The 27589-nt window shown below is 51.2% G+C and overlaps 1 protein-coding gene across 4 annotated transcripts in view; it reads left to right on the top strand.

Annotated features, from left to right (window-relative positions):
* Positions 1 to 27589, top strand: part of LOC119430934 (BTB/POZ domain-containing protein Tiwaz) — a 97734-nt gene that overhangs the window by 30491 nt on the left and 39654 nt on the right. Inside the window, exon 1 of one of the 4 annotated variants that reach the window (XM_037698412.2) lies at positions 11947 to 12024. The exons of 2 other annotated variants lie outside the window; for them this stretch is intronic. In XM_037698412.2, coding sequence (XP_037554340.1) covers positions 11999 to 12024 — 26 coding nt within the window. In that variant the 5' untranslated portion in view covers positions 11947 to 11998. Of the gene's footprint in view, positions 1 to 11946; positions 12025 to 22911; positions 23091 to 27589 lie in introns of those variants that run through there. One more of the 4 variants, XM_049670073.1, reaches the window with a different exon arrangement.

Genomic DNA, 27589 nt, shown 5'->3' with positions numbered 1-27589 from the left:
CTACCTAGAGCGCGCGCGCGCCGAATTCCCACGCACCGATTTCGGGCTCCGTCCACGAGAGGGGCGGCGCCTCTTTATTTTATTTCAACCGCGTCGGGCCGTGGTGGGAAGGAAAACAAGATCGAGCTCGGAAACGCGGTTCGGTCGGTATCGCGCGGAGGAGCGTGCGGGGACGCCGCAAACTGCGCCGCGTGTTCTTGTACACTCCGCGGGTGATTAAACCTCCATCGATCTGAAAATGGATTAAACGCCCGGGTGAAAGAGAGCCGTCTCGCTCTTTTGCCGACGACGCGCCCGTACCCTTTAGCGCGCCTGCCTTTGCGGTGCCTCCGGAGCTCAGCACAGCGCGACAGACTGCCTTGCTGTCTCTTCGTATTATTGGAGCGCGCCGAGCAATTTGCGCGCAGAAAGAAACGTACGAATTGCGCACGCGCCAGCGGAAGCGCGAAATCATCCGCGCGTGGCGAAAACCATTTTCTTTCCTCCCGTTTTTGTTGTTGCTCACGTGTGCTTGCGCAGCGCGTAACCGTTCAGTGCACGCGCCAATTTAACGGCACAAAGCCCGTCTAGGCTCGTCCGATGTCCTTTTCTCTGGTGCGGTGTGCGCGTATTTATTCGGGGATTCAGTGAAGCGCATCTTCGATCAGCTCCAAACGATCTGAAAGTGACAACACCGGGCTCTTGCAGTTCGCGTTATATAATTATCGCACAGAGATGGTACGGGAGCATCACAAGTCGCCACCGAGGCGAATCTTGTGTGAAGGAAGCGATCTTTCGATTGATTCCATCTCAACCCCGTTCGCTGCGTTTTAACGAGAACGCAGGGATGTATATATGCGACTGCTGTGATTCTGATAGCCTCCATAGAAAGTGGCAGCGCTAAAGATGAATGTAAATGTTGGAAGCTCGTGAATTTGATTTGTTCAAAATTTAAAATGGCGTCTATGCACTGCTTCGGAATTCAAAAATTGAAGGCGGTCTGAGGGAAAGAAATAAGAAGGAAATATTTGGAGGTTTAGTTAACGGTTCGTTACCGTGGGGATCTGTTGGCACACGTTCGCGGAGTGAATCACGACGTTTGTCAAAACGGGCGCCAGGCGCAGCCTGGTTTCGGCAATGAAGCACACAGCATCGCGGCATCCAGAGGGCAGGGGTCACGTGGTATCGCGAAATCAAACCTTCGATCATGCTTCACTCTGCGCTTCGCGTTCTCCATAGTAGGAGACACTATGGCGACACATGGTATAGGAGACACAATTTCGCGCTTATACCACGGTCCTCTGCTGTGGCTTCTGAGAACGTAGTGCGTTCTCTCCACCTTCGCATCTTATGTCTGGCAAGTCGTGACGGAGCCTTAGTAGCGCACATGTGCTAAATAACAGGCTCAATTCGCTAATAGTCCTCTTTGTACAGATCTGGGGTCGTATTCCCAAACCTTATTTAACTAAGTGCCGTACGCAAAGCTTTTCTTTCGTAGTAACATTTATTTAGTCCTTGGTCTGTCGCCTTCGGTAGTAATATTTCTGTCATGATTGAGCGGCACCTGTCCTAGCGGATGGTATTAGTGTAGGAAGTTTTGGGAACACGCTGAGTCTTGGCCCGTAGTCCCGGGAACTACAACTGTTCGTAAGAGCAGCTTCGCGAATTCGGCCCATGCAGTGGCAGAACTTGCAATTTTTCCTTTGTAAGAACTGTGTGACACTGGCTGAGCGCCTTCGCTGATAACGTGTCCGTTACGACGATTGGCCAGCGCCTCTCCTTACGAACCGCTTGTAGCGTACACTGCTTTGTATCAGTGCATCCGCTATCACGAAATGACCGGCCTGTTACGAACCACGTTAGCGTATCAACTTGTGTGTGAATACGGCCCCCTGGGCACCGATCGATAAAGCAGTTGGTACGCTATGGCGTATTAATTTGAGAAGCATGCTCCCAGCCACATCTGACACAGTTGCTTTGCATTACGCAGGGAGAGTTGAGATGGCTGTGTTCGAGGTGATGCATCGATTATGCGTGTATGCGTATATATATATATATATATATATATATATATATTATATAAGCAATGTTCGAAGTCCTTTGGGCATGTTTCAAGAAGGTACCGTGTTGCTTTGTGCGGCTAACTTTGCAGAGTCTGCTATTGAACATTCGCAAACGATGGACAGCGCTATAGAGAGCAGCAGATCGAACAGCTGCTTTCACTTGGGGGATGGGACGTCAAGGTCCGCACTTGTTAGTGCTAATAACTTCGCGCATATACCATGTTGGCTAAGGCATGGCTCACGTTCTCTGTCGACAGCGCATATATATATATATATATATTATTCGCACGTTATCTCTGCATTTGTTTGCGGCTTTAAAAAGTTCTGCACGCTAAAATGCAAATTGCATGACCGTAAGTTATGCACCCACCCTCATGACCCACCTGCTTATCGCCAATAACTCGTTGCAAGAACAGCGAATCGTGTGAGAAGATGCAGCTGCTGCGCCTGCGCACTTTTGCCTACAATATGCGCGCGTGCATGCTCAGTCAGAGCACGTCCATGATGCGCGCGCATCGCGCGGATTGAAACCCCGCAGGTGCGAGCCGTGACAAGATACAGCGGCGGCCAATTTGGGCGGATGTTTCGACAGATGCGGCAATGATTTGTCGAGCGTGCTCTCAGCTCGGGGGCCCGCGCCGGAAAACGTTCCAGGTGCTTGCGGATTATGGTCCGCCTAATTGGCTGCGACTGGACGAGTGTCACTGAGACGCAGATGGGCATATTCCTGCTATGTCCGGGCGTGGTCACGTGATTCCGGAGGAGTGTGTCTGGAGGAGGAGTGCAATGTGAACACCACCACCTATTGCGAGCGTAGACCGGCATCTCATTATTTGTGTGCACATATCGCGCCACGTCGCTAGAGCTTTCAGCAAACGTCACGCGACATTGAGTAATCCCAAGGCGACGCAAGTGGTAGCGGCGCCTCGCGGCCGCTGTTCAAAGGCCCAGGCGGCATCCGCCCTCCCTTCTCACCGACCGACGCTCCGAGCGAAACGTGCCTCGGCAATCAGAGAAACGAGACTCATTTGCGGCCGCGATCCTTTCATTGCGGTGCGCTTCTGCGGCGTCCGCAGACAGCGCGGGGAGGCGGCCTGTCGCGGTGCGGGTACTCTTCGCGTCGCTCTGGGCGGCTCTGCCCGACCTTTCACTTTTCGATTGTCAGCGTAGCGGGAATGCGCGGCGAAAGTGTCATGCGAGACGTCATGCCCGAGAATTTGTCGCTGCAAGCCGTTGCAGTTAACGCTGGGGAGGTTCGTGAACTTATAACAGGCGCATTGTGTTGCCATTTCGGACTTTGGTTTTCACCAGAAAGACAGGGCAAAGCCCAAAAGTACGCAAACATGTGGCGCCTCATGTGTAACGAACACACGCGTGTCTAAAGACGGAAGCCACGTTAGTTTACATTGTTTCCACTGACGTCACAGCCGGGGCTTCTGTATACGATCGGACGCCGACCCACAGGACGACCAATCTGCTGCGGAACTATACTCATATGGCTTCAGAGATCGTTTGGGCCATTTCCACCTTGCAGACCACTGGTAGCGAATGTTCGCTCATGATTACCGAGGGGCGATCAGGTGGTACAATTGCTAACAGTCATGCTGGCGGCTAAGCGTGAAATGACGCGCCACCATCTCCCAACAGCACAACCAGCGAGAGTCGAGGCTCGGGTGCCACCCGAAACGCGGTGGCTCATATATTGTTGCGGCGGCGCGCAAAGGACCAGAAAGGACGCTCGTGCGAATTCGTGCTGGTCCTCTTCATCACGTGCGCCTAGAATGGTGGTCGTGTACGTTTATATCTGTGCAACCACCTAGCGGTGTGCTGTGAAGCTCGAAATGACCGCGCGTCGAAACGGCGTGTACAGCGCTGTTTCTCGTCTGCACCGAACTGGCTCTCAATGCGCCGGCACCACCACTGCCAAACATCGCGCGCTGCGGGCGCCACCTGCGCCTTCTGGCGTCCCTGAATGCGGTTGCGAGTTCCGCGGCTGCTCGCGCGTCGCCGTCTCAGCCGCCGGCATGCCAGGAGCCTGGCGGCGTCACGACAGCCACCTTTTCCCGTCTTGCCATTCCTCGTGAATGGATGGGGCGTGCGTGAAATGGGCCACGGCGCTCGACCCGATGGATGGCGTGAGCGTGCGATACTGACCCCCTCCTCTCTTTTGATTTATGGTGCGACAGCCAGCGGCCATGCGTCTCGAACGCATGGCTCCCGCTAATTGCAACCGTGTATAGGGTGCAGTGGCAGCGAGACTGGCAGAGCGCAACGGCGCATAAAACCCGGAGCGCGAGCTCAATTTCACTGTGAGGCAATCTTCCCTCGGTGGCCTCGATAATAATATACATATAGCAGCTCGCGGCCGTCGCTTTCCGATCCTGTGGCTGTTGCCATCTGTCGCGCTTCCGTTAAAACGACTCTTAAAAGGCGCGATGCATGGTTAGTCAGGATTTGTTGCTTGGAGCTGAATTTCTTGCTGCACGGGCCCGGGACGATGACTCGTTTATCCTCGCCACCGACGTTTTCGTGAAGAAGCCAGGAATTAGATATGGTTTTAGCCTTTTAAACGATTTAAAATATATTTGTTTAATGAATAGGTGGGGGGGGGGGGGGGGGGGTCAGAACTTAGGGTGAAAAGTTTAGCCCTGTTACATTGGTTCCTTAATGTCACATCAACCAAGCGTGCTTTTCTCTCTCTCTCTCTCTCTCTCTCTCTCTATATATATATATATATATATATATATATATATATGCATTGGCGTTCCAGTTAATTTTGTGCTTCAATGCAAAAAGCGTCGTTTTGTTAAGAACCTAACTGGAACGCCAATGCATTTCTCCGCAAAGTTCGGGAATTAATATCTCGAAACTGGTGTCATCCCGAGAATTCGTTCCAAGTGGATCCGCCTTGCGTACTCCACGGCTACAATTTGTAAATTGCAATATGGGCCATCAAGTAATTAGTTAAAACTTAATTAGTAAATTGTTGTTAATTATTCGAATATGCATTTCAATTTCTTGTGCAAGTAATGTCCGCCTGTTCGAGTAGACCAGCTCATGAACTAGAATTGGGCTATGTGCCAAAGGCAACCTTTAAGGATTTTCAAAAGTGTTCGCTGAAACACCCATATATATATATATATATATATATATATATATATATATATATATATATATATATATATATATATCATAAGAAGCCAACAAACAATAACACCAAGGACAACATAGGGGAAATTGCTTGTACTTTTGAATTAAAGAAATTATAAAGAAATGAAAATGGATGAAAAAACAACTGTCCGCAGGTGGGGAACGAACCCACGTCTTCGCATTACGCGTGCGATGCTCTCACCATTGAGCTACCGCGGAACCGTTTTCCCATCCACTTTCTGGGGTATTTATGTTTTGCAACTAGAACTAACCCCGGGAGTGTTAGCCAGCGCCACCACTCACAAACCATAGGGCGGATGTGGAACATCCTTTCTGCCGCAGGCGTCACGAGCACGTGATCTTTTTGGGTGATGGCAACTGGTCAATAAACCCACATATGCTACCTACAGGCATCATTGTTGCCGGATTCGCCTCGTTACGTAGCATATGTGTAGATAAGTGCTTGGTAAAGGTAGCCATCGCACTAATTATCGCTGAAGTCTAGAATACCCTTAAGTGCCGTTTGACAAACTGATTTGTATAAGTCAAAGCGCGCAGAAATGCGTTTAAATTTTCATCAAGGGCTAAATGTCATAAGTTGAGCTGGAACCATTTCATGCGGAAAATTCAAGTGCATCTTCATCGCGCAAAGAAATATACGAAGGAGAATCACCGTGGTTATCCTACATCTTTTTTTTTTTTTTTTTTTTTTTTTTTTTTTGCCAGGACTGCTGTAGTGTGGTTCCACGTGTGGCAATGCTTTGCTTCGGTTTTCCGGACCTCAACTCTTTCATGGCCCCGCATATACGAGTGCGCTGCAAGTGGGCTTGTTCCTCCGATACGATCGGACTCGTGGACATCGATCAGCTTCGCGTTGCCTGGCGGGCCGCCATTTCGAAGTACAGAAGGGGTACCTGCCTGGACAAATCGGTATGCATCAGCGCTGTGCACTGACCGTCTCCTGGTTCTCGCTAATCGCCAATGCGTTAGGCGTAGTAAGAAGAAAACTATGTGACCTTTGAAAAGTAAGGCGAGCTCGCGAAGAGGTCCAGCGCAGGCGAGAACGAGCAGCTCGCGAAAGCCCGGTGACACGGGCATGGAACCGACGATTCCGTCTCGATTTATTCCCGCCTACCCAATCACTCATCGCGCTGGGACAGAGAGCAATGCGCCTGTCGAGACGCACAGCGCAGGCTGTACGCTTTTTTCTCTCTTCGCTAATTCCCGAAATGGATTGATGCCCAACGGAGGTCGTGCATGGCGCGCTCGATCCAGATTTCAGTCACGCATCTGGAATTGATTGGCTCGCTCTCTTTAAGGAGACAGTGGTTGCACAAGTGCCGATACGGAATTGGCCCTATCGGTTCGTCCACGGCGGCCGCTCGGCTCGTATCGCAGGAGCCGCACGTGACAATAATAAAGCAGCAACAGCAACTCAATGCGAGATTTGTGCCCGGTGATCGTACACGATACGCGTGTACGCGAAGGTTCGCTTGAGCGTAACTTAAGCGGCTAGAAAAAAGAAAAGATAAAACTATTTCGTCGTCGCCGGCCAGATAGCCCGAGCGATTGGTGTAACAGGACTTGTTACAAGACATTAGCAACTATACGCACTGACACTTGCGTTCCTGTGCTGTCTGTCTGTCCCCCAACTACGCTGGGCAATATTTGTTACGCCCGATCAAATGAGTGAAATCCCTTTGCCTTTTCCCCGCAAGCCCGGCCAGCCCCTTCTTCTGCGCATGACACCATTCAATCTATTCAAATGCTCATTACTGACCAGATTACTCTATTATGCGGCGCGCAACCTCGCTGAACGCAGCTGGCAGAACGCTTAGTTACGAGTGCTGGCTTGCATGTTCTCGTTCTCTTTGCAACCTCTTCGTCTTACTTCGTTACATTGAGTTGTTTAGTCAGAAGGGCGTGGATACTCTGCTCACTCACGCGCCGTGTTCATAATGACCAACATCGCCAGCTATAACGCCAGAGTAGGAAGGGCCCGTTAGATATTCATCACCGAACGAAGTATATACCAGAGAGAGGGAGAGAGAGAAATGCGCCGATTTAGCTTCAGGTCATGTCCGTGTGCTTGGGGCGGAATCTCGACAGCTTCTAAACGCACCGAAATGAGAAAGGTTTGGCTGGTGCAGAAAATGAACGGGCCCAGATGCATTCTGCGAGTCGTCGTACAGCAGCGCCTGCACGGAATCCGAAACAAAGGGCCACACACTCTACAGTCGTGCGGGAAAAAAAAAACAGAGAGAAATATCCAGTATATATATATATATATATATATATATATATATATATATATATAGGAGCGATGAAGCCAGGCTCTTTTCGCAGATAGGCAGTCGGCGTTCTTTTGAGCGCCTCGCTGCAGGAGCCGCGTTCCTTTCATTCGTGCGCCATCGCCATCTTGGGCACGGCCGAGCCGGGGACTCGCGAGCCCGAGGGACCGAGATGAGCGCCACGCGGCTTATCGCGCCCGTTGTAGCCTCGCGATGCCAGGATCTCATTCGTCCGAGGCAAGTGTGCAAAAGGCCGCCGCGCGTCGTGTCGGCTCTTCCCTTGACCTAGAAGCTTCCGCGCGCTCCTTAGCCGTCGTCGTTTTGTCGGCAGATGCTGGTCAAAGCGGCGCGATGCATCGCGCGTGGTTTCGCGGCCGGCTCTGCTGGGTGCATTGTACGCTCGCGAAAGCAGGGACAAGCAAAACGGCCCCCGCCTCCCGCAGCTGCGCGAGGGAGATAAGCAGAGAAAGAATAGGGGCAATTCCACGCCGATCGTGAGCCGAGTATCAGCAATTATGTCGTTTGACCGTCTCCTGTACAGTTCGGGGCAATGGCTGAATAAAAGCAACTGCATTTGACCAGTTATTCCCGCGCTGATCTGTCGGAATTTACTGCTCTATCTTCGCGCACTGGTGTAAACGAGTTTGGCACAGTATATATACGCTTCCGGAAGCTGTACGGGTAGAGATACGTTCCGCGTTCCCTGAGCGTTCTTTGTTTCTTTAGAATAGGCTGTTGCGATCAAGCGTTCCACACGTCAGAGACATGTATATTTATTGTTAGCGGAACGATGGAATATGTCCATGCTGATGACTGGAAAGTTCGAAGCATGACCAGCACACGTTCATTAGACGTCCCTGCATATATCATTGTAGGCTGTAGGCAATGTGCAAGAACGACTCGAATTCTATGCGAGGCTTTAATTAAAGTGCATCTATGCCAAACTGCGCGCCTGGACATATAAGGTGTACGTCTTTACGGGGAAGTCATTGCTGGGTGGAAGACAATGGTCCTGGCGCATGTTTAGTCGAAAGCAAGCGTCACCATCTCTCTCTGCGCCCCCCCCCCCCCCTTCCCCACCTACCGATATAATCTTCTCACTCGTTACAACAACAATGCACATCGTACGAGCTGCAGCCCCGTTAGGGCTTTGTTGCATGCAGTGTGAACGGAAAAGAGATGCGTCGGGGGTCCCGCACGGGCCGGGCCGGGCCGTGCCCAACGCCGGACCTCGTAGAAGACCCAACGAGCGCATTAAAACCCACGCGGGAAGTGGATGGTGTGTGCGTGCACTCCCATGAATACGATCTCGAGCGTGACTGCACCAAGCGGAACTTGCAGGCCGCGATCTTTTCGCGGGCGTGTTCCCGTGCTGCTCGCTTGGCCGTTTGCTTTTGAACTGGTTCCGGAGATTAATGAATCCCTGGTGGTCGAGCTTCGGCGCATGCGGCCGATGAAACTGCCCATAAGGCATTAAGAACTCAACGCGGCCAATTACTCTCGGGTTGGCTCTTTCTCTATCTTCATCAGTCGACGTGCGAACGGAGGCGTTGGTTTGGGAACTAGGTGTCGATTCGAAAACGATGCCACTTCAAAGCGGTGGTGGGTCGGCAATCGAATAGCTCCTTAGGGAAGCGGGAATCATTCACGGCTCCGCGCTCTTTGCCGAGTTTCTTTCTCGTGGCTGCATGTGAGCCAAGTGTGCTTTCATTGTGGTGACGCTCGCCGCATGCCCCCTTACACGATGGACTGCTTGTTTTGCGAGTTATAAGAGCGCATGCGCGTAGCACAGACTTGGCGCGCGTATTATACGCGCGCACCCGAGCTCTCGTCATTTGCGGCGTATATTCTAAATGTATACCTCATCTTAAAATGCAGACAGACAACTTTATTGAGCTACGCCGGTAAGAATACTGCAGGATAATTGGACCGATAGCCTATGTGGCTAGTGGCCGGTCCACTGAAAATAGGTTATGCGTCATTCATTTGCCCGTTGGACCTTGCCCATTCATATAACTACCTATGCACATGGGGCATTCTTTTTTCACTCATCAAAATACACCATTCGAATATACGTTATATGTGAACGAGTACTATGTACTTGACACATTCTTGCAATTATAAAATATACACATTTTTATTATGCATATAAGAGAGAAAATCCTAAACCAAAACTAAATGTCGTTCATATAAGCCAGATTGCTGAGCAAGCTAGTGCAATTTACAGGACAGTCAATTGAAATTGGTGGCGACCTTTATTTCAGTGTGTTTTAATCTACATTTTTCTTCCGACCAATTCAATGCCATCTCAACGTCAAAAAGACAGACAATTCTGGGGTTTTACGTGCCAAAACCACGATCTTCTTATGAGGCACACCCTCTCACAGCATACCGTGTGACATCTAGTGAGATTAAAATTTCCGCTTGCTGCGTGTCTGGTGTTGCGATTAGGCAAATAGAATATGCCGATTGAGAAAGGGAAGTTACGACTGGTAATGTTGTGAACTAAGGAAGAAATTTCATAGCCACTCAGGAATACCAGCGACATTACCCTAAGCCCATTAAGCAGGGCATCAGCTCGACCTTCAAATGGTGAAAGTGTAATTATTCGCACAGCGCATCTTTCAAGTCCATCTAGTGGTGCTAAGTTTGTTTTGTAAGTTTGTCCCCGGATTTCTACGCAGTAACTGACTAAACCTGCTTGGTAGATCAGGGTTTTCATTAGAGTCCCACTAAACCTATCATATATGCGAGTTGAGCCCGCTGCTGATTACTGCGGTAAGCAGTGCCACTATAGGGCCCGTATATATAAACGTGGTATAGTGTGCAAAACGTTTCTGTGACAGCAGCTAAGAGCTCTAAAATGGTTTTGCGGTGTCCACCCGTGCCTCCTTTTTTGTGTAGTTGCTTTTGTCAAGTCTTACCTCACCAACCTCCTCATCGTGAACTTCACGAATAAAAATAAGTGTTTGCCCGCCATCGGGGATAAAACTCATGTGGCAATGTGTAGTTGGGATCCGGACGCGCTCGCCGCTAAGCTATAGCGCGCTATAGTTTCGCCGCTTGTCAGTTAGTGCTGGATTTTAGAGCTAGTGTTGGCGTCAGTGCATGCATGTGTACTAAAATGAAGGTCCTAGCAGGCAATACAGTACAGCGGACGAAGACGATGATTGTGCGCATCGCCAGGAAGCTATTCTTGAGATGATGGCGGTATCCGTTGCGAGAGCTTTCCAAATTAAAGCCTGTTAAAGCTCTGTGACGGCTTCCGTGGGGCCCCGTTACAATACGCTCACGCACCATATGTTCAACACGGCCGGTCGCTCGCAACGGGACTTTCAGTACAGCAGTCACTCAGTGTTCGTCTTACAAAAACGCCTCTTTGCTGTCTTGGATGTCAGGCAACGGAGTGTCTTCGTCATGACGCCGTCATCTTTGCCGTATGCAGTTGGGGGGACTTTGCGTGGGATTGCAGGATGGTTGCACCAAGTTGGAGTGTGGTAGCGGTGGGGCGGAATGAGCGTTAAATCCTGCCGCATTAAAATGAGTTCACAGTCCGCTGAACCGATAAAACCTGATTACTTGGGACGTACATAAACATGCGTAACTTGTGAGCGCGAGATTGTGAACACGAGAAAACAGCGCGATGTATTAGTGCCACGCAGCTATAGACGGGTATATGCATCCCCCCCCCCCCCCCCCCTTTTCACCGGTCGGAGTATACATGCTGTGCCTACACGTGAAGTCGGGACGCGCTTCGCGCCGTCATGGCGCAAGTTCCCTTGGCACTCAGGAAAAAAAAAAAAAAAAAAAGGGGGGGGGGGGGGGGAGATGGACTAGGGCCTTCCCCTGACCGCTGATCACTTTGCAGGGCATTGTACGGTTACGCACTATTAGGCTACGCTCGGAATTCTAGCGAGGTTGTCACTTCTAGGCGCCTGGCGTTTCTCGCTGTTTCTATCAACGTGTTCATTTTGCGGACGGCCCCCCGCAAAGAAGGTGGTTGCAAATGCCTGCTTCCCCGACGGGATTCTCAGACAGCCGCGCACGTGTATGGCCAGCGGCGATGGCGCCCCGCTGCTGCTGCGCCGACCACCGAAGCCAGATGGCTAGCAATGGCCAAAGTGGCCATCGGGAGACGGCGCGAGCTTGACCTTCGACGCGGAGGGAAGGTAGCCTAACCGTCCCGCCCCCGCTCTAGAAGAAAAGGACTTTTCACTGAAAATTGTGGCCCTAAAAGAGCGGTATGCGGCTTCCGGGCTGCAGCATGCGAACAAGTGTTTCCGCCCCACCCATCCTGGTCCATGCGCGGGAGGGGTTCCGTCGTGCTGCGCGCCCTGCGGCGCTACTTTCTTCGCCTTCGCGAAGGGGGAGCGCCTCTGCGGGGGAGTTAAAGGCAGCATGTTTTCATTTTTATTGGTCTGCTGTCCGCGACCCGAGTAGTGTTGCTGGTGCACGCGCGACACGGCCACTGAACGCACCAGCAGCGCGGCTGCGAGGAACGCTCGCGACGAAGCCATGTCCTCATCATCCAACTGGTCCAGGTAAGCGGGACGCCCGGTCGTTCTGTCACGATTCTGGTCGCCTGCCTCGTGTGCTGGCGGCCTCGGCTTTTCCGGGCCCCGATTCGAAGAAGTGGCATTCGGCAGGGCTCGCTAGCGGTTCTTTTTCGTTTGGTCTTTGCGCGCTCGTGTATTGAGTATGTATACGGTACAGTCTGGCCGCTTTTTTGGCCGGTGCGCGCGCTTACCCGTGGGATCCGAAAGAGTCGGCGCCTCTACTCGGCCTGTCGTTAACTGCCAAGCGGGCCAACCGTGCTGCGCCCGGATAATCCGATCATGCCGAGCGACGCCGCCGCCTTATCAGAACCGGAAGGTTATTCGGATCCGCGCAGAGCCGGCGACATTGAGGCGTGGATCGTGTCCGATAAGCGTCTTTTCTCCCTCGGACCTCCACGCAATTTTATCGACGAGTGATCCGCCCTAATGCATGTAAGAGCCGCCGAAAGGCGGCATTTGCGTTTATGTATACAACCACCTATTGCTTGTTTGCCTCTGTAAATCTGGATTCGGGACGTCGCGGCTTCAAGGCTCGCTCGCTCGCACGCACACCGAGTCCTGCCCGGTGCATTCCGAAGCTTGCTCTTGTGCGGCTACTGTATCCTCCGGGTGTGCCTCTCGCAATATTTTGTCCGCGTACGTGCGGGCGCGCGATGGAACCACTCTTTGTATGCGACCTCTCGGACGACAACGCGTGTTTCGACTAAAGTGCTTGAACCTCTTTTCGCGAGGCCTCGTCCTCAGTTTGAACTGCTGCACGAGTACCGACATAGAATAGCCTCTCCATATCCCCGTCTACCCGGTCAAAGAAAAGAAAGCGAACGACGACTTCGACCTCCTCCTATGATCAGAAAGGACTTCAGAAAAGCGGTAGCTATAACGATGTCCGAGCGGATTGTTGTATACACGGGCTTCATGAGAAGCCACTCATTATGGTGTCTTTTTATGTTCCCAAACCTAACGGCTTGCTGGAGATCCCAAAACTAACTGCTTGCTGGAGATGCCAACGGAACAGCTTCTCTCTGAAGAGCTTCACGCTCGCGAAGTTTCCCCGTCTATGCTATCGCAATTCGATCGAGTGGTCGCCCGGGACTCGGCAGTTGCGCAGCGGAAGCAGGTCAAGTGCACCTGAAAACAGCAATCAACCGTAACCTTCTTCTGGCTGAATATAAGTTAAGCTGAATGGTGAGGTCGCGTCAGCAACGCACTGAGCAAAAAAAAGGCTAGAAATAAAAAAAAACTTAATATATAAAACTTCGACGTGATCATACACGAGCATATATAAAACCCATATTATCTTACGTCGTTCTTGGATAAGGGCTTCTTTTTTTTATTTTATTCTGTTGTACTTAGATTAGGGACTAATGGGGAAAAAAATCATGAGGCCATTCAACTCTGCGAAGGTGCCATGGATGACCAGCGAAGCTGTCTAGCGCACGACACAGAGGTGACACAGAATTTTGAACAGAGGTACGAACATATTTATTATCTTTATTGGTGGTCATCGTGACGATAGGTACGCACACACATTCGCGTATCACCTCTGCTAATAAATTTGTCCATCACGTAAGACATTAAATGGCTCATACCCCCATAAGCAATTGCTCATACCCAGGTAAACGCGCCTCCCCATTACGTCGACAGAAGAGAAGTGAAATTCTACACTGGAATGATGAGCGGCAACGGAGCCAGCTGTGGAAGAAGACGACGACGAGCGTGAGCAGTGCCACAAGCGCGTTCGGGCGGTTGCGCCGAGGGGCGGCGCCAACGAGCCGGTTCGCGGCGACAGCTTCGCTGTAACAGAGTCCTTCCATGGAAGGACTCTGGCTGTAATAACGGTGCACCTCAACACTGCAGTCGTTCGAATCTTCGCAAGAGGTGCCCATACACAGGCTTGTGCTGTAAAGGAGGTTATTTGAGAAGAGAAAATGCTTAACCGGTGCACGGCTTTGAGTTTTCTTCGCCGTTCGCGTGCTTCTTGCTAGTCCACTGCGGTACTATATATATAGCCACAATGTGTCCCTCTAGCACCACAACGCGTCCGAAGACTCAAGCCATGGTCGCGTTATTCGGTCTGGCGCTTTAACACCACTTCCTGCCCCTTGGTCTGCTTTTTGATTATCTCAGGAGGGGGTGGGAAGAGGGAAGGAGGTCAGAAAGCGGGGAGGGTGGGGTTGAAAGATGTAAGTTGAGCGAGGAAGAGGTGGTAATATGGGAAGAGAAGGGCTGGGTTTAACCCGGAGCAAGTGGCGCTCCAGGAGAACGCGCGGCAGAGGTGAAGCACGAAGCTTCAAGCACTCCGCGGCACGTTAGAAATGGCAAGGAAAAGACCCATTCCATAACAGCCAGAGGCTGCTCGGAGGCGATCATCCATAGCAAGCTCAATGAGAACCCCCATAGAACGCAGAAAGAGGGGCCCAAGCTCTCCTTTATGCCGATGTACAGACGCATGTTCTGATGGTGTCTTTTCTGTGCGGCAACCTTGTCAAAAAGAAGTTTCGACGAAGTTAACTATTTCCGCGCGAGAGCACGTGCAGTGAGGCCGCCGATCATCGAGCGAGGCACGTGCTTGCCTAACACGCTTACGGCGGTAAGGTGCATGGATGGATAGATGCAAAACTTTAATGAAAGTCCTGAGGAACGCGACTCAGCGCGCAGCGGGCCGCTCCCACGTTGGGACAGTCGGGCCATGCCCGACCGCCGCATCGTGGGCCCTCTGGACAGCCCATATAGTTGCGCCCCGGCATCGGGGCTCTTGATAGCGTAGAACCACTTGTCTTCATTTATTTGTTCCGTGCCTCGCAACGAGGGGCAACGCCAGAGCATATGGTCTAGCCTAGCGAAGTCATTGCAGTGCCTACAAGAACTACTGGCATAAGTGTCGGGATAAAGCTTGTGTAATAAAGCCGGGCTGGGATATGCGCCTGTTTGCAATTATCTGAGGGTCAATGCCTGCGCTCTATTTAACTTCTTGTGAGGAAGGGGAAAGTCTCTCCTGTCGAGATAAAAGTGCTGCGTAATTTCGTTATATGTTGTCGGTTGATCTCTGTTCTCCACCTCAGCGGGCCGGCGGGGGAGTTCTCCATGGTCGCGGAAAGCAAAACCTCGCGCCTTGCAGTGGGCCAGCTCGTTGAGGTTTGTGGGGCCTACCATGATGGATCCCATGTGAGCGGGGAACCACGTGAGAGTGTGGGTGGCGATGCTTTTGCCGTCGAGGATGCGACAAGCTTCCTTACACACGGCGCCAACGCTGAAGGCGTGGATGGCTGCCGTGGAGTCGCTGAAGATATTGGCATGTTTGTCGTCCAGGAGGGCCAAGGCAATGGCCACTTGCTCGGCCGCACACGACGACGTGCTTCGTACCGAAGCGGCGTTAACGGTCGAACCCTTGTGGTTGATCGACACTACTGTGAAATTGTTGCCGTTGCCATACTCAACGTGCATGCTCTAAAAAAATTACGTAGAATCTACTCGGAGTGCTCCCACTCAACACTGCTGGTAATCCTAGCACTGCTCAGCGGCTGCGCGCTCGTCTTGGCGCCATTACGTTAAATGCGACAGCGCTGCGGCGACACGAACTGCTGCGGAAGGTGGCGCAGCGTGAACTGATGAGGCAAGCAAACTACTACAGGTGGCGGCGCCAGGTGCGCTGATGACGTTCCGATCCGAAGCCACGACTGCTCCACAGTTCTGGCTTACTAAAGATGTGCCTATAGTGCGTGCCTGATTGCACACGTCACGTGGTCAGAGACGTGCTTCGTCCACTGCTGGCTCCGGTGCCGCTGATCATGCCAGCGTTCCCGTACTTCCCCTCGCGCTCGTGCCACTGTACTCGCGCTTTCGTCCTCGTCTTCTTCTGCACCTGGCGAAAACATTGCTGCTGGCTCTATTTTGAAAGCTATCGTGTTACGCGAAGGACGGACGGACGCAGTTTTCTCGTCGAGTAACCATATAGAAGTGCTTACGCATTTAAAACGGTCCTGTAACAGCGCTCTTCGGTGCGCCTTCTTGCGCTTCTGAAAAAAAAAAAAAAAAAAAAAAAGCTGCCGGTAGTGCTGCCCTGCTAAGCTTTCAGGTCTCGTCCACGGACCCACTTCGAAATTTATATTGAGGAACAAAAGAGGCGTACGCCACCTGGCCGCTATAAACGGATCCGCTCCTCAACGAGATCTCTGCCCGGGAGTATAAGGGAGATGAAAATTATCTTTTATTTAAAGGAGCAGAGAGGGGAAGTTCATTCTCACGAACAGGTTCTGAATGACATTTTGTTTTGACACGGAACACAGTTTCTGGGTTTAGCATGCGGGAAAAGAATGAGCCTACGTGAAGTCGTGATTAGGGTTAGTCAGGAAGATTAAAGACAGACTGTCTACTTTCTTAACACAACGTTGTCTTAGGCATTGAAGCACAAAAGTAACTGGAACGCCAATGCATTTCTCCGCAAAGTTCGGGAATTAATATCTCGAAACTAGTGTCATCCTGGGAATTCGTTTCAAGTGGATCGGGCCTTGCGAACTCCACGAGTAGAATTTGTAAATTGCAATATGGGTCATAAAGTAATTAGTTAAAAACTTAATTAGTGATCTTTTTCTTCAATTAGTCGATTATGCATTTCAACTTTTTGTGCAAGTAATGTACGCCTCTTCGAGTAGACCAGCGCATGAACTAGAATGAACTAGGCAACCTTTAAACATTTTTGAAAGTGTTCGCTAAAACACCCGGTATATCCAGTATCCACACCACACACACAACGATGAGGAACCGAGGTGAAACTCTCGCGCCCATTACTTCTCCGTTAACCACAACCGTTCTTCAGTCTATAGCTGTTCATTGCCCCATGGCCGTTCGATGCAGACGCAGATCCACACCCTGTGTCCTTGAATTGATTTGTCGCGCTGCCATGCGCGCCTAACGCCAAAGGCAACGAAGAGTCATCTGCTTAGTTTCAAGACTATAGAAATAGTGCTAGCGTGAGACCCGGCACCGTTGCGCCCTTCGATGTTCCGCGCATTGATTCATATTTATCACCCCAAGTTGTCCTGTGGTTTATGACGGCAGCATTTACTTTTTGCATATTTTTTCTTTACTTCCGCCCTTGGCTTTCGAGTGTATTTCTTCTGATTATTCACGCAACCAAAGAATCGATACGTCCTGACTAGTGTAGTGTAGATTTAATTATCCTACAGTACCACAACACCACTTTTTTTTTTTTTTTCGGATAAAATCGTGTCTAAAACGTCTGCCATCTGTAAAGAAATATCCACGAAATTTCGCTGGATGTTTCCGTTTGTTATTATGAGCACTGGCAGGCGATGTGTAACCAGGTTCCTTTCCATTCCTGTTGGGTAAATCGTGAATAGCAGTTGTGACAGTGCACAGTCCTTGCGGAAGTCTTCTTTGTAAATTTAAACTGGCTACGCTCGTCATTACTCTCGAAGTAACGATGCTTTCCCTAGACTTGTCTTCTGTGAAAGCCCTGTCATCTAAGGGCCCCAACCCCAAGGCCGTTACCTCGAGCGTCTGCTATGTACAAAGCCACAAAAGCGCTGCTGCGTTTCGTGAAATGCGCCAGCCTAGATGACCGCTTGTCATTGACTCAGCGATGAACGCTTGATAGTGTGTGTGCCAGTGTAAAGTGTGAACATCTCTCTTCCTTTCTGCTCCTTCAATGCCCTTTCCCCAGGGCAGGGTAGCCTATCGGGCTCTGCCTGCATGGTTAACGTGCCCGTCTTTCCCTTATGAATTCTCTCTCTCTCTCTCTCTCTCTCTCTCTCTCTACCTTGACTTCTTGTGTTAGGGACACTCTTGCACTATTTACACCTTATATAGCCATTACATCGTCTTCCACGCCTTCATTTTTCTTGCTACAAATTTTTATCACTAACCTCTATTTTCTTTTAGTTAGGTTACGTTGTGTACCTGCGATATACACCACTATATACCACAGCACCTTATGCCGATAGTCGGGCCTTTAAGGGCTTATAGTAAGTGACGCCGATGATGACCTATGCGCGTTACTGCAGCTCTAAACGATAGCCACACTCGGCTGTCCCGCTGTTAACAGCAGCGAAATCGGAAGTCTACGAGGAGACAACGGATTGTTGAATCTGCGCGACGAACGATGAGCCGTTAGGATTGCCCTGTCTGTCTTCGTGTGAATTAAGTTCAAAGTCGGGCGATGAAGCGCCAGACCAGCGTGGCAAGTGGGGTGCGACTGGCAAAAGCTTACGTCTGATGGAACGAGAACGCGTCGACTGTTGTGCCTGTGTACATGCGTGTGCGTGCATAGCCTCCTCGATGAACGACAAGGAGGCTATGGTGCGTGCAACTGCTTATTTCGTGAATCTTCTTGGGAACCTCGCCGAAAACTTGAAAGATGATTTAATCCCCATCACTCTTTACCAATCATTGTACAATCATTGCATTCTACCGGTGCTAACATATGGGGCAGAAACTTGGAGGTTAACAAAGAAGCTCGAGAACAAGTTAAGGACCGCACAAAGAGCGATGGAACGAAAAATCTTAGGACTAACGTTAAGAGACAGGAAGAGAACGGTGTGGATCAGAGAACAAACGGGGATAGCCGATATTCTAGTTGACATTAAGCGGAAGAAATGGAGCTGGGCAGGCCATGTAATGCGTAGGATGGATAACCGGTGGACCATTAGGGTTACAGAATGGATACCAAGAGAAGGGAAGCGCAGTCGAGGTCGGCAGAAAACCAGATGGGATGATGAAGTTAGGAAATTTGCAGGCGCAAGTTGGAATACGCTAGCGCAAGACAGGGGTAATTGGAGATCGGAGGGAGAGGCCTTCGTCCTGCAGTGGACATAAAATATAGGCTGATGATGATGAATTCTTTACCAACTTTAGGCGGGCAATGCTTGCAGGGAACTCGCAACTTCGTAGCTTTTCATTGCCATCAGAATTAGCATGCCTCGGAGAAACTGCAGACTACGCAGCCAAATTACAGACCACTATTTCCGTCGCTTCAGCACTCCCGCTGAAGCCACGGTTCTTTGCCGCCTTTATGGCTAGTCTCTTTTAGAACGTTTCCACTTGACTACGCATAACTGCACAAACACAAATTTCACGCCAGCCATTCCTTTTATCTCGTTTCAGCAGCAGGTGCAAATAAGTATGCGTTTGTATTCCTTTCTGTCCTGCAGCGGACATAAATATAGGCTGATGATGATGATGCCTGTACTCTCATTGAGTGTCTTAGAGTTGCATCTCATCTGCGCCGTTCACTGCGGTGAGCTGACGTCACGGTCTACGATTAGTACCGGCAGCCAGAAATAACCAGGGTTTGGCGCAGGCGCTACAGTTGACAAGGGAAGCTTTGCGTAACGGTCGCCACTAAATGTTGCTTGACTCCCCCCCCCCCCCCCCCTCCCCCGCGTGGGTACCGCGCGGTTGCCTTATTGAAATGCGCGGCATGGCCGGAGCCAGCCATACAGGAGGGCGGTTGCCGTCAAGACACCCCGGGGCGCGGCAAACACAACCGTGGAGGCAAACCCCGCGTCTGGCCGCAGCACAGCGGCGAATGCGGTGCCTGCGGCCGCGCGGTTTCTCCGCCGGGATGCCTCCTCGGTCGGTGTTTTCAACCCGCGGGCGTCGGAGCCCCATCCTGGCGGGTCTCCATGGAAACGGCTCAAGTGCCGCCCCGAGCTATTTGTTCGCCGGCGCTGCTGGCCTGGCACTCCGAGAGCATCTCTGGCCGCCCCCGGGCAGCCCGTTTCAGTCATTTCCAGCCCCGGCCGAACGCGCGAAGTGTCCGGCGTCGGGAGCCCCCTGGCGGCTGCGATAGCGCGCGCAACCAGTTGCTGACCGCTGGCGGAGCACTGACTGGCGTCACAGCGCCGCGTAGCGTGCGTTCTCTGGTTTGTGGGGGAATGCGTCACACACTCCTTTCAGGTCGTTCTCGGCACGTGAATTCTTCTGGGATAGGCCGTTAGAGCGGCCATAGCCTGCAGCCATATTAAGTTCGCGCACGGTCGCAGCTGCTGGGTCGCGCGCGAATTTGTTGTCGGCTCTGCGCACCCTTTTTTACCTCAATCCTTCACACTTTGCCGTGCCGGACAAAACTGTACAAATTGAATCTGCGATTTTCCCGTGATCATTATTAACCGTATGACTGCCACTGGCCAGGGGGTTAATGGCGCCCGCAGAGTCACTGATCGTCATTTTGCTTCCCGGGAGAAGATTAACCGAGCAGCGGGGGTCACCTCCTATTGTTGGAGCCTGCCTTAACGACTCTCACGCCGTTGTTGCCCGAGAATGCCATCCGTCTGGCTAAAAGGCTTCTTCTTCCCAGACGACAGCGCGGGAGCCGACCTGACCCAGTCTAATTCGAATCGACTCTGAGGTCATGCCCTCGGCGACGACGCTGGTGTCTGCTGATCAGCGCGTGAGTTCCTGGACACGTGACGGGTCGCAGTCCAGGCGGACGATTCGCTACGAGGTGTCCATTCATCGCCATGAAGCCGGGGCAACGGCATCCGAGCACGCTTAGTGAAGCACTGACCCAGTTTGCACTGGGAACACCGGCTTGCAAAAAACGCCAAGCAATTAGTCACTGGGCATCTTGCTCCGCGGAGCTGAGCTGAGCGTCGCCGCCTTGACGTCACGGCTCGTCTCGGCTTCGGACGATGACACTGCGCTGCCGTAGCCTAATTCGCTTCACCGGAAAGACAATTCTGCTTGTCTTGTGCGCTCATTTCTGAGGACATCAGTCACGACATATAAAGCCCACGGGCAACGTGCAAGGAAACTTAAACGGGTGTTGTATCCTCACGTTAATTGGGCTGTGACGAAGCCGAAGCGGTCCTTTGCTGTTAATGGGAAGACGCCTATTCCTTCTTAAACCTGCAAACGCTCACTTAGGACGTGACAGTAGCGAAACGGCTGCGTTGAACAAACGAGGTGCTGAGTTCTAGCTGGTGTTTATTTATGCCTCCACACAGGCGCCTTGTAAGCCTGGTGGATATATAGGCAATTTTTCTTGTTCTTTTTTTTTTCAATGTATATGTATCTATCCTGTTAATATTAAATATGTTGTAAGGTTAGCTTGCCAACTCGCCTATATCCACACTTCATTATGCGCCTATTCCGTTGCCTTTCATCGGATGCAGCAATGAAGGTATACAAGTCCAACTTCTGCGTGGCTCCTCAGCTGAATATGCTATGTACGTAGCGTTTCATTTTTGTTTCTTTAATTACGCTATATGTTCAGTTTCGTGAATTGTTTTTTCATTCACGCCCATCATAGCATGTTTATGACGCCTCACGCACAGTTAATTGCGGTACCATAAACGCGCTAGCGCGCGTATAGCTCATTCGTTCTTTCAATGCATGATTGATGAAGCTGTATAGATGAAGTTGAAAAGGTTATCAACAAAGTAACGAAAAGCCTTGACAGAGAGAACGAAGCAGAAAAAAGACTTTAAAAAAATGTCACAGTTTCGCCCTAAGGGCGAAGCAATGAATGCGATAGCAACACAGCAATGTCATACGAAGTAAGGTGAGCGGCTTTGGTAGCAATATGAATTGTAGTAAACATGAGCTGATTAAGTAAGCAGGTGTGCTGCGGCGTAAGTAGACCGACATGAAGAGAGACTCGATGACCACGAGAAGGCGCGTGTGAAACGGTGGTGTTGATGAGAAGCGCTTCCCGTGAGCAGCGCGTGTGAAGGGACACACCTGTAGCGCTGCACTGCCGACCCGGGCAGCATTGCATGCGTAGCGTGCGTTGGAAAATGTGGCCCGACTATTACTAACTGATTGAACAAGCGTGGTGTGAGCGCGCACAAACAAGCATGAATAGATCACACTGAATGACTGCAGACAACGACTGTCAAAACGCTGGCAGCAAGTGCATATACGCCGCAGCGGGCGAAGGTACGTGCGGTCTATCGCTTCAACGGAAACTGAGCGGCGAATGCACGACGCATAAAGGTCAGAGCCGTGTGGAGATAAGCGACGGTGCGAGCGAGCGACGAGCGCGGTTGTTGGCAGAGTAGAAGTGCGCCCCCCCCCCCCCCCCTTGCTCCCTCCGGCGCTGGCTTCCCGCTTCCTTGCTTGCGCGTGGGAGATTGAGTGCGTTCGCTCTCCGTGATAGCGCGCGTCCCCGCACGCTTCCGCTCGGGCGTACGGCGCGCGGCGAAGATTTTATCTATAGGGAACCTCATGGCGACGACGCCGACGGCAGAAATCCGGTTGAAGTGTCCATATAATTGCTATCGCAATAAAAAATACCGAGTCTTGTTTTGTTTACACAACGGCAGTCAGAAACTTGCGACGGGCACCTCCAGCAGCGTGAGACGCGGCCCGTGTTTGTTTGGCCCCCGCGTCTGTATACATTGTCAGCGCGAGAGCGTATACAACAACCCTAACGTATAAAGTGCGCCTTTGAGCGTGGCGCGGCGCGGCGTCAGCACGTCTATTTTACTTATTTCGTGTGACCGCGGCTTTCGATTACTACCGCGACGCGTTCCGTCTGGTTGCCACTAAAGACGATGCCGCACAATAAGCGTTTAGTTCAAGACGAGAACGCTGCTTTTGCCCTTCATTAAATGAACGCCGAGCCGCGTGACGCTGAGAATACGTCGGAAATGCGTTCCATGTGGTTGGCCCCTTCGTACGCCTTATATACGCGCAGCGACGTGTGCGTGAATGCTGCGTGGCTCGCAAACTTTCGAGCAGTGACGGACGCCTCGGACCGCCGGTGCGATGAGTGTTGATCCCATGGCGAAGCAGCTGCAGCGGCGAAGCTGGTGGTGACAGCGTCATCGCTATTTCACCCACAACTGAGCGCGAGAGGCGCCTGTCGTTGAGGCGCGCCGACCTTGGCAGCGGGTCGCGCGCCGAGCTGGCCGGGTCACGGCGACCGTCTCGTGCCGAGATGACAGGCGCCGCTGGCGCGCCTGTTCGCGACGGCTTGAGTGGCACGCCATGGGGCCGCCACCTGGCCGGCTCTCTGGGTGCTGACGTCGTCGCAGGCTGCCTGCGTTCCGATGCGGATTTGCCGCTCTTGTGGCGCGCTTCCACAAGTGAGCGTTGTCTCATAGAGAAAGGAATGGTTGTGTTTATACGGCCGGTCGAACGCTCTTGATGACTGAGCGTCGCCCGGGAAGCGCGGATTTCGTTCGCAGGGTTGCGCATATTTCATTCAGGGCACATAGAAGCTTATAACACGGGCCATGAGAAGCAGGCTTCAGCACCTCGAAACGTAGCGATTAACTACCGGTAGGGAGTGGGGAATAAAAATAAAGAAGCACCGGTGATGACTTATCGCACGCGACAGTTCAAAGTGTATTTGGATAAAGCTTCTATTTGGCTAATTGCTGCAGTCAATGTGTTCGATTCAATTTCTCCGACGCTCCCAATATATCGAACGAGCCTCTCCCCCGCAAACCTTCAACTCGCGTTATTCCGAAAATGGTTGCGCGTGCAGATAATTTCTGGTTGCGCTAACTGCTTCGACGAGTGTCTCGTTTAAGCAGTCCACGCATCAACGAAAATGAAGGACTTGAGCCAGTCGCGTTACAAGCACTGCAGCGCTATGCGGAAACACAGAAAAGGCAGCTTTATTCGTGCGCGATGCAAGGTACTATGAATAAACCCTCAACACTTGTATGATGGAATATCAGTGAATTATCAGCCTCCACACATCGTAGTATGGAGTCGACACATTCTAAATGACGTAAATGCGTGGTTCAGTGCTTGCGTAAGAAGCGAAATCTGCTGTTGCCTTTGCCTCTCCTCGTCTGCGTTCACTCACCGTCCGTCCTTTCGTTCTTCGTGCTGAATGCGCGTGAGAGAACTTGCTCTGGCCAGCGTGTCTTCTTTCTTCTTCTTGCTGGGTTTTTACGTGCCAAAACCAGTTTTGATTGTGAGGAACGCCGTAGTGGAGGGCTCCGGATTAATTTTGACCACCTGGAGTTCCTTAAGGTGCACTACAACGCAAGTACACGGGCGTTTTTGCATTTCGCCTCCATCGAAATGCGGCCGGGATTCGACCCCGCGATCTCGTGCTCAGCAGCGCAACGCCTTAGCTGACTGAGCCACCCCGGCGGGTCTGGACAGCATGTCTGACGTCGTGCGTGTCTGTTCAGCACGCAAGCCTCTAGGGATTCGCGCCGTCTTTTACATACGGCCCCTTCTGTCGCGACACGTTTCTGATTGCGAATGTTCATCGGCTCTACTTTTCGCGTTTTTGTGCGTGCAGTGAGCTTGCGTTGCGTCCGCATTGCATTCTGCATACGGCCCTCAGTTGCATGTGTGTTGCGTTACCGCGCGTGGTCGTATACTTTCTTGATTACTGGCAAACCACTGCACCGCTTTCTGTTTGGGCCTCCTCGAGCCGTAAGAGAACTAACGCACACATCTGGAGGACTCCCTGTATTACCTGTCACGTGTTGTTCGTGTTGCGTCACCGTTCACCGTGACCGAGTCGGGGTGGACCGTTAACCGGAGGTTTCATTGGCAAAGTGAAAGAAACAATCACCGCATTTGGGCGACACATTTGGGCCCGGGGAATTCGTTAATGAGGGCAAGTGAAGTCATGGCGGCGTCTCATTTTTCGGCATTAAACTCGTCGTCAAGCGCGATAGGTATGGCACCGATTCCTGCTGCTGAAAGAAAAACAAATCCGGCAGAACCGATGTCGATGTTAATGCGATTAGCATTGAAGCAATGTGGCTACACACCGTACTGCCACCACCGAAATGCGTCATGTTTTATATAAAGCGTGTATGCAGCAGGACGGAGTCGTCTTCCTCTTCGAGCTCCCGCTGCTGCTTGTGACAGTTGTTAATTTGGCCAATGTACACTTAGTACAGCTGAGCAGAATCTCGTAGATTACTACTAAGGCACAGCAGATAAATGTGATGTGTAGCCCTATTCGCATTAACGTCGACTGTCATCTTCTTTCTCTTCTAACTCTCACTGCTGATTGGCGTCAAAGAGGTTCATTGAAACGCGGCACATACCTAGTGTTATATATTGTCACGAAGATAATTAATTCGGGCTCGCCGAAAGAGAACAGCCTTCTTTTATGGTGGCCGACACTCAAGAGACTCAACCTCGTAGTTCACGTCGCTGAGTTGCCTGACGATCTTGTACGGGCCAAAGTATCTGCGCAGTAATTTTTCCGACAGCCCCTGATGACGGGCGGGTGTTCACACCCAAACGTAGTCGCCGGGTTCGTACTGAATGTTCCTTCGGCCACTGTTGTAACGGCGGGCGTCGACACTCTGCTGGTTGCGGATGCGAGCAAGCTGTCGAGCTTTCCGGCTTTTGGATGATGTCGTCAGCGTTGTCACTCGTTGTTCCGTTGTCTACCGGGAGCATGGCGTCTAAAGGTGTTGTTACCCAGCCCCTCCACCACTAAAATGTCACGAGGTAATTAATTCGGGCTCGCCGAAAGCGAACAGCCTTCTTTTATTATGGCCGACACTCGAGAGAACGCGCGCACACCTGCGCCCTTCGTCTTCTCTCTGGCGATCTTGTGCCTGCAGTGCTGACTTATGACGGTCGGTGCCTGTAGTGGGCAGCTTACTTCGCGTAAATGTTCAGTGACCCAAGTTCGGTCCGACGTGAGGTTTCGAACCCGGTTCCGCAGCGCCACGATGATCTGCCCATTAGACCGTGGACTACCCAGTGACCCAAGTTGGCGGGAAAACGGTTATGCGCGGAAAGACAGGCATACTGCAAATTGGGTGAAGTAAGTTCCAAAGAAGGCTAATCGCATTTAAAAGAAAACAGTCACCGTACGCAAATAGAAATGTAGCAAAGAAGTCACGTGCGCATGCCTATATGTGAGCGGAGCCAAGATAAGAGAAGGCTTTCGTGCCTTGACTGTGGCGCCGAAAGGCCCGCGTTCCCACTGAAGTGCTTTACTTTGAAGAAAGAAATACGCACAAATCGCCGCCTGCCTCTTCAAACGTATATGGCTCTCGTCTTTCGCTCATGACGTCATGGTTCAAAGCACGTGGAACAGGTGCTCAACACCCAGGAGGTGTTGATGTGAGCCTACGTCTAGTCTGTCACAGCCACTTCATGGCCTGGTTGAAATGTCTAAGACTCGCTGAGAATATCGGCGGGAACGAAATGCGAACGACGCAAAGTTACGGCGGCAAAATTTTTTGCTCGCTGTTCACGCCGATAACCGGAATGGGAATGTATATCTTCGTCCGCTTTGGGAGAAACACCTCGTTAGCATTCAAGCGCTCATAAGCTTTTGATTTTGGAAGCAAGCCGTGTAGTGATCTCTCACTTCTCACTATAGTATAGCTGTCAGCGTTCGGTGTCATATCGGTGCTTTTTAACGCGAAAGCGTTAAGGGCCCCGTGTCGCAGAAAATCCGGCGTTGGCAACCGGCGTCGGCGTGCAATGTCGGCGGGTGGCGGTGAAAATCATCGCCAACCATCCTGACCGCGCAGGCCCTCCACGTGGTGCAAGGTTTTGGTGAACAAAAATTGAATTTCTCACAGTGAAATCCGTCAGAACAATGGTAAAGTACGACTTTACCATTCGGCGTCGGATTCGTCGTCGGATTGTTTACCAATCCGCGTCGGATTATAATTTGAATGTACGAGGAAGCCTAACTCTGATACGAGGAAACTCAAACACAAACCCCTTTTCCAGCATTTCTACCAGACCTACAGCCGCGCGTTCGGGTAATTTACTTGCGAAAATGATATCCAAATGGCGCTCGCATCCTAGGCAGGTCAAATTGGGACTTCGCCTGCTAATTCGTTTTGGACACGCGTACGCGTCAGGCCAATAGCAAACAATTAATAAAATAAAAAGGTTCTAGGGCTCTCACACGTTAATATAAGACCACTTATGGTCTTATGGTCTTAGGACCGCTTAGGAACCTGGGAAAACGTCTTTCCAGCCCAATAGCAACTCCTATACTTCAAATGTCATTATTGCACATAATCGCATCTCTAGAGTTTCCGTTCTAGCGTTCAAACGCATCTCGTCGACTCAAAACTTGCACAATAGCGCGTGCTTACCTTCGCCTTCCAACGCATTGCCCAGACGCAAACCTCTCCATAAAAGCCAGGGACGGCGCTAGAGGAAGCCGTGGGGTTGCCTACGCCTCCATAATTTAGTGCTACCAGTAAGAAGTATAGCACCCCTTACTGAGCATTGCGTTCTCACATTCCTTCATGTCTATAAGGTATATTAGGCAAGGTGATCGAGCACCACGCATATTACAAATGACGTAACGTTCCCAAGCGCCTCATTTGCGTCTGCCTGTAACCATTAGGATACATTTGCTTGCACGAATTGCATTGCTTGGTGACTGAATTGACGCAGCTTACTAAAGCGCTAGAGCAGTGTGAAAGCACTGAGAATTAAGGTGCGTTGTTCATATAGTAGATAGCGGGCACTTCTTTCGTCTTCGTCGGCCCTCCCCTAGTTGTAGCCACTGCATTCGCACGCAACGCTAAATATAATACTACGCGTAACCGCTAATGTTCTACATACGTGAAAGTGTGCGAAATAATTCATGTCTTATACTGTCATGTATACCAAA

This window comes from Dermacentor silvarum, chromosome 1, assembly GCF_013339745.2.
Source record: "Dermacentor silvarum isolate Dsil-2018 chromosome 1, BIME_Dsil_1.4, whole genome shotgun sequence".
In the NCBI taxonomy this organism is placed as follows: domain Eukaryota; kingdom Metazoa; phylum Arthropoda; class Arachnida; order Ixodida; family Ixodidae; genus Dermacentor; species Dermacentor silvarum.
This window is presented reverse-complemented; position numbering and strand designations above follow the sequence as displayed.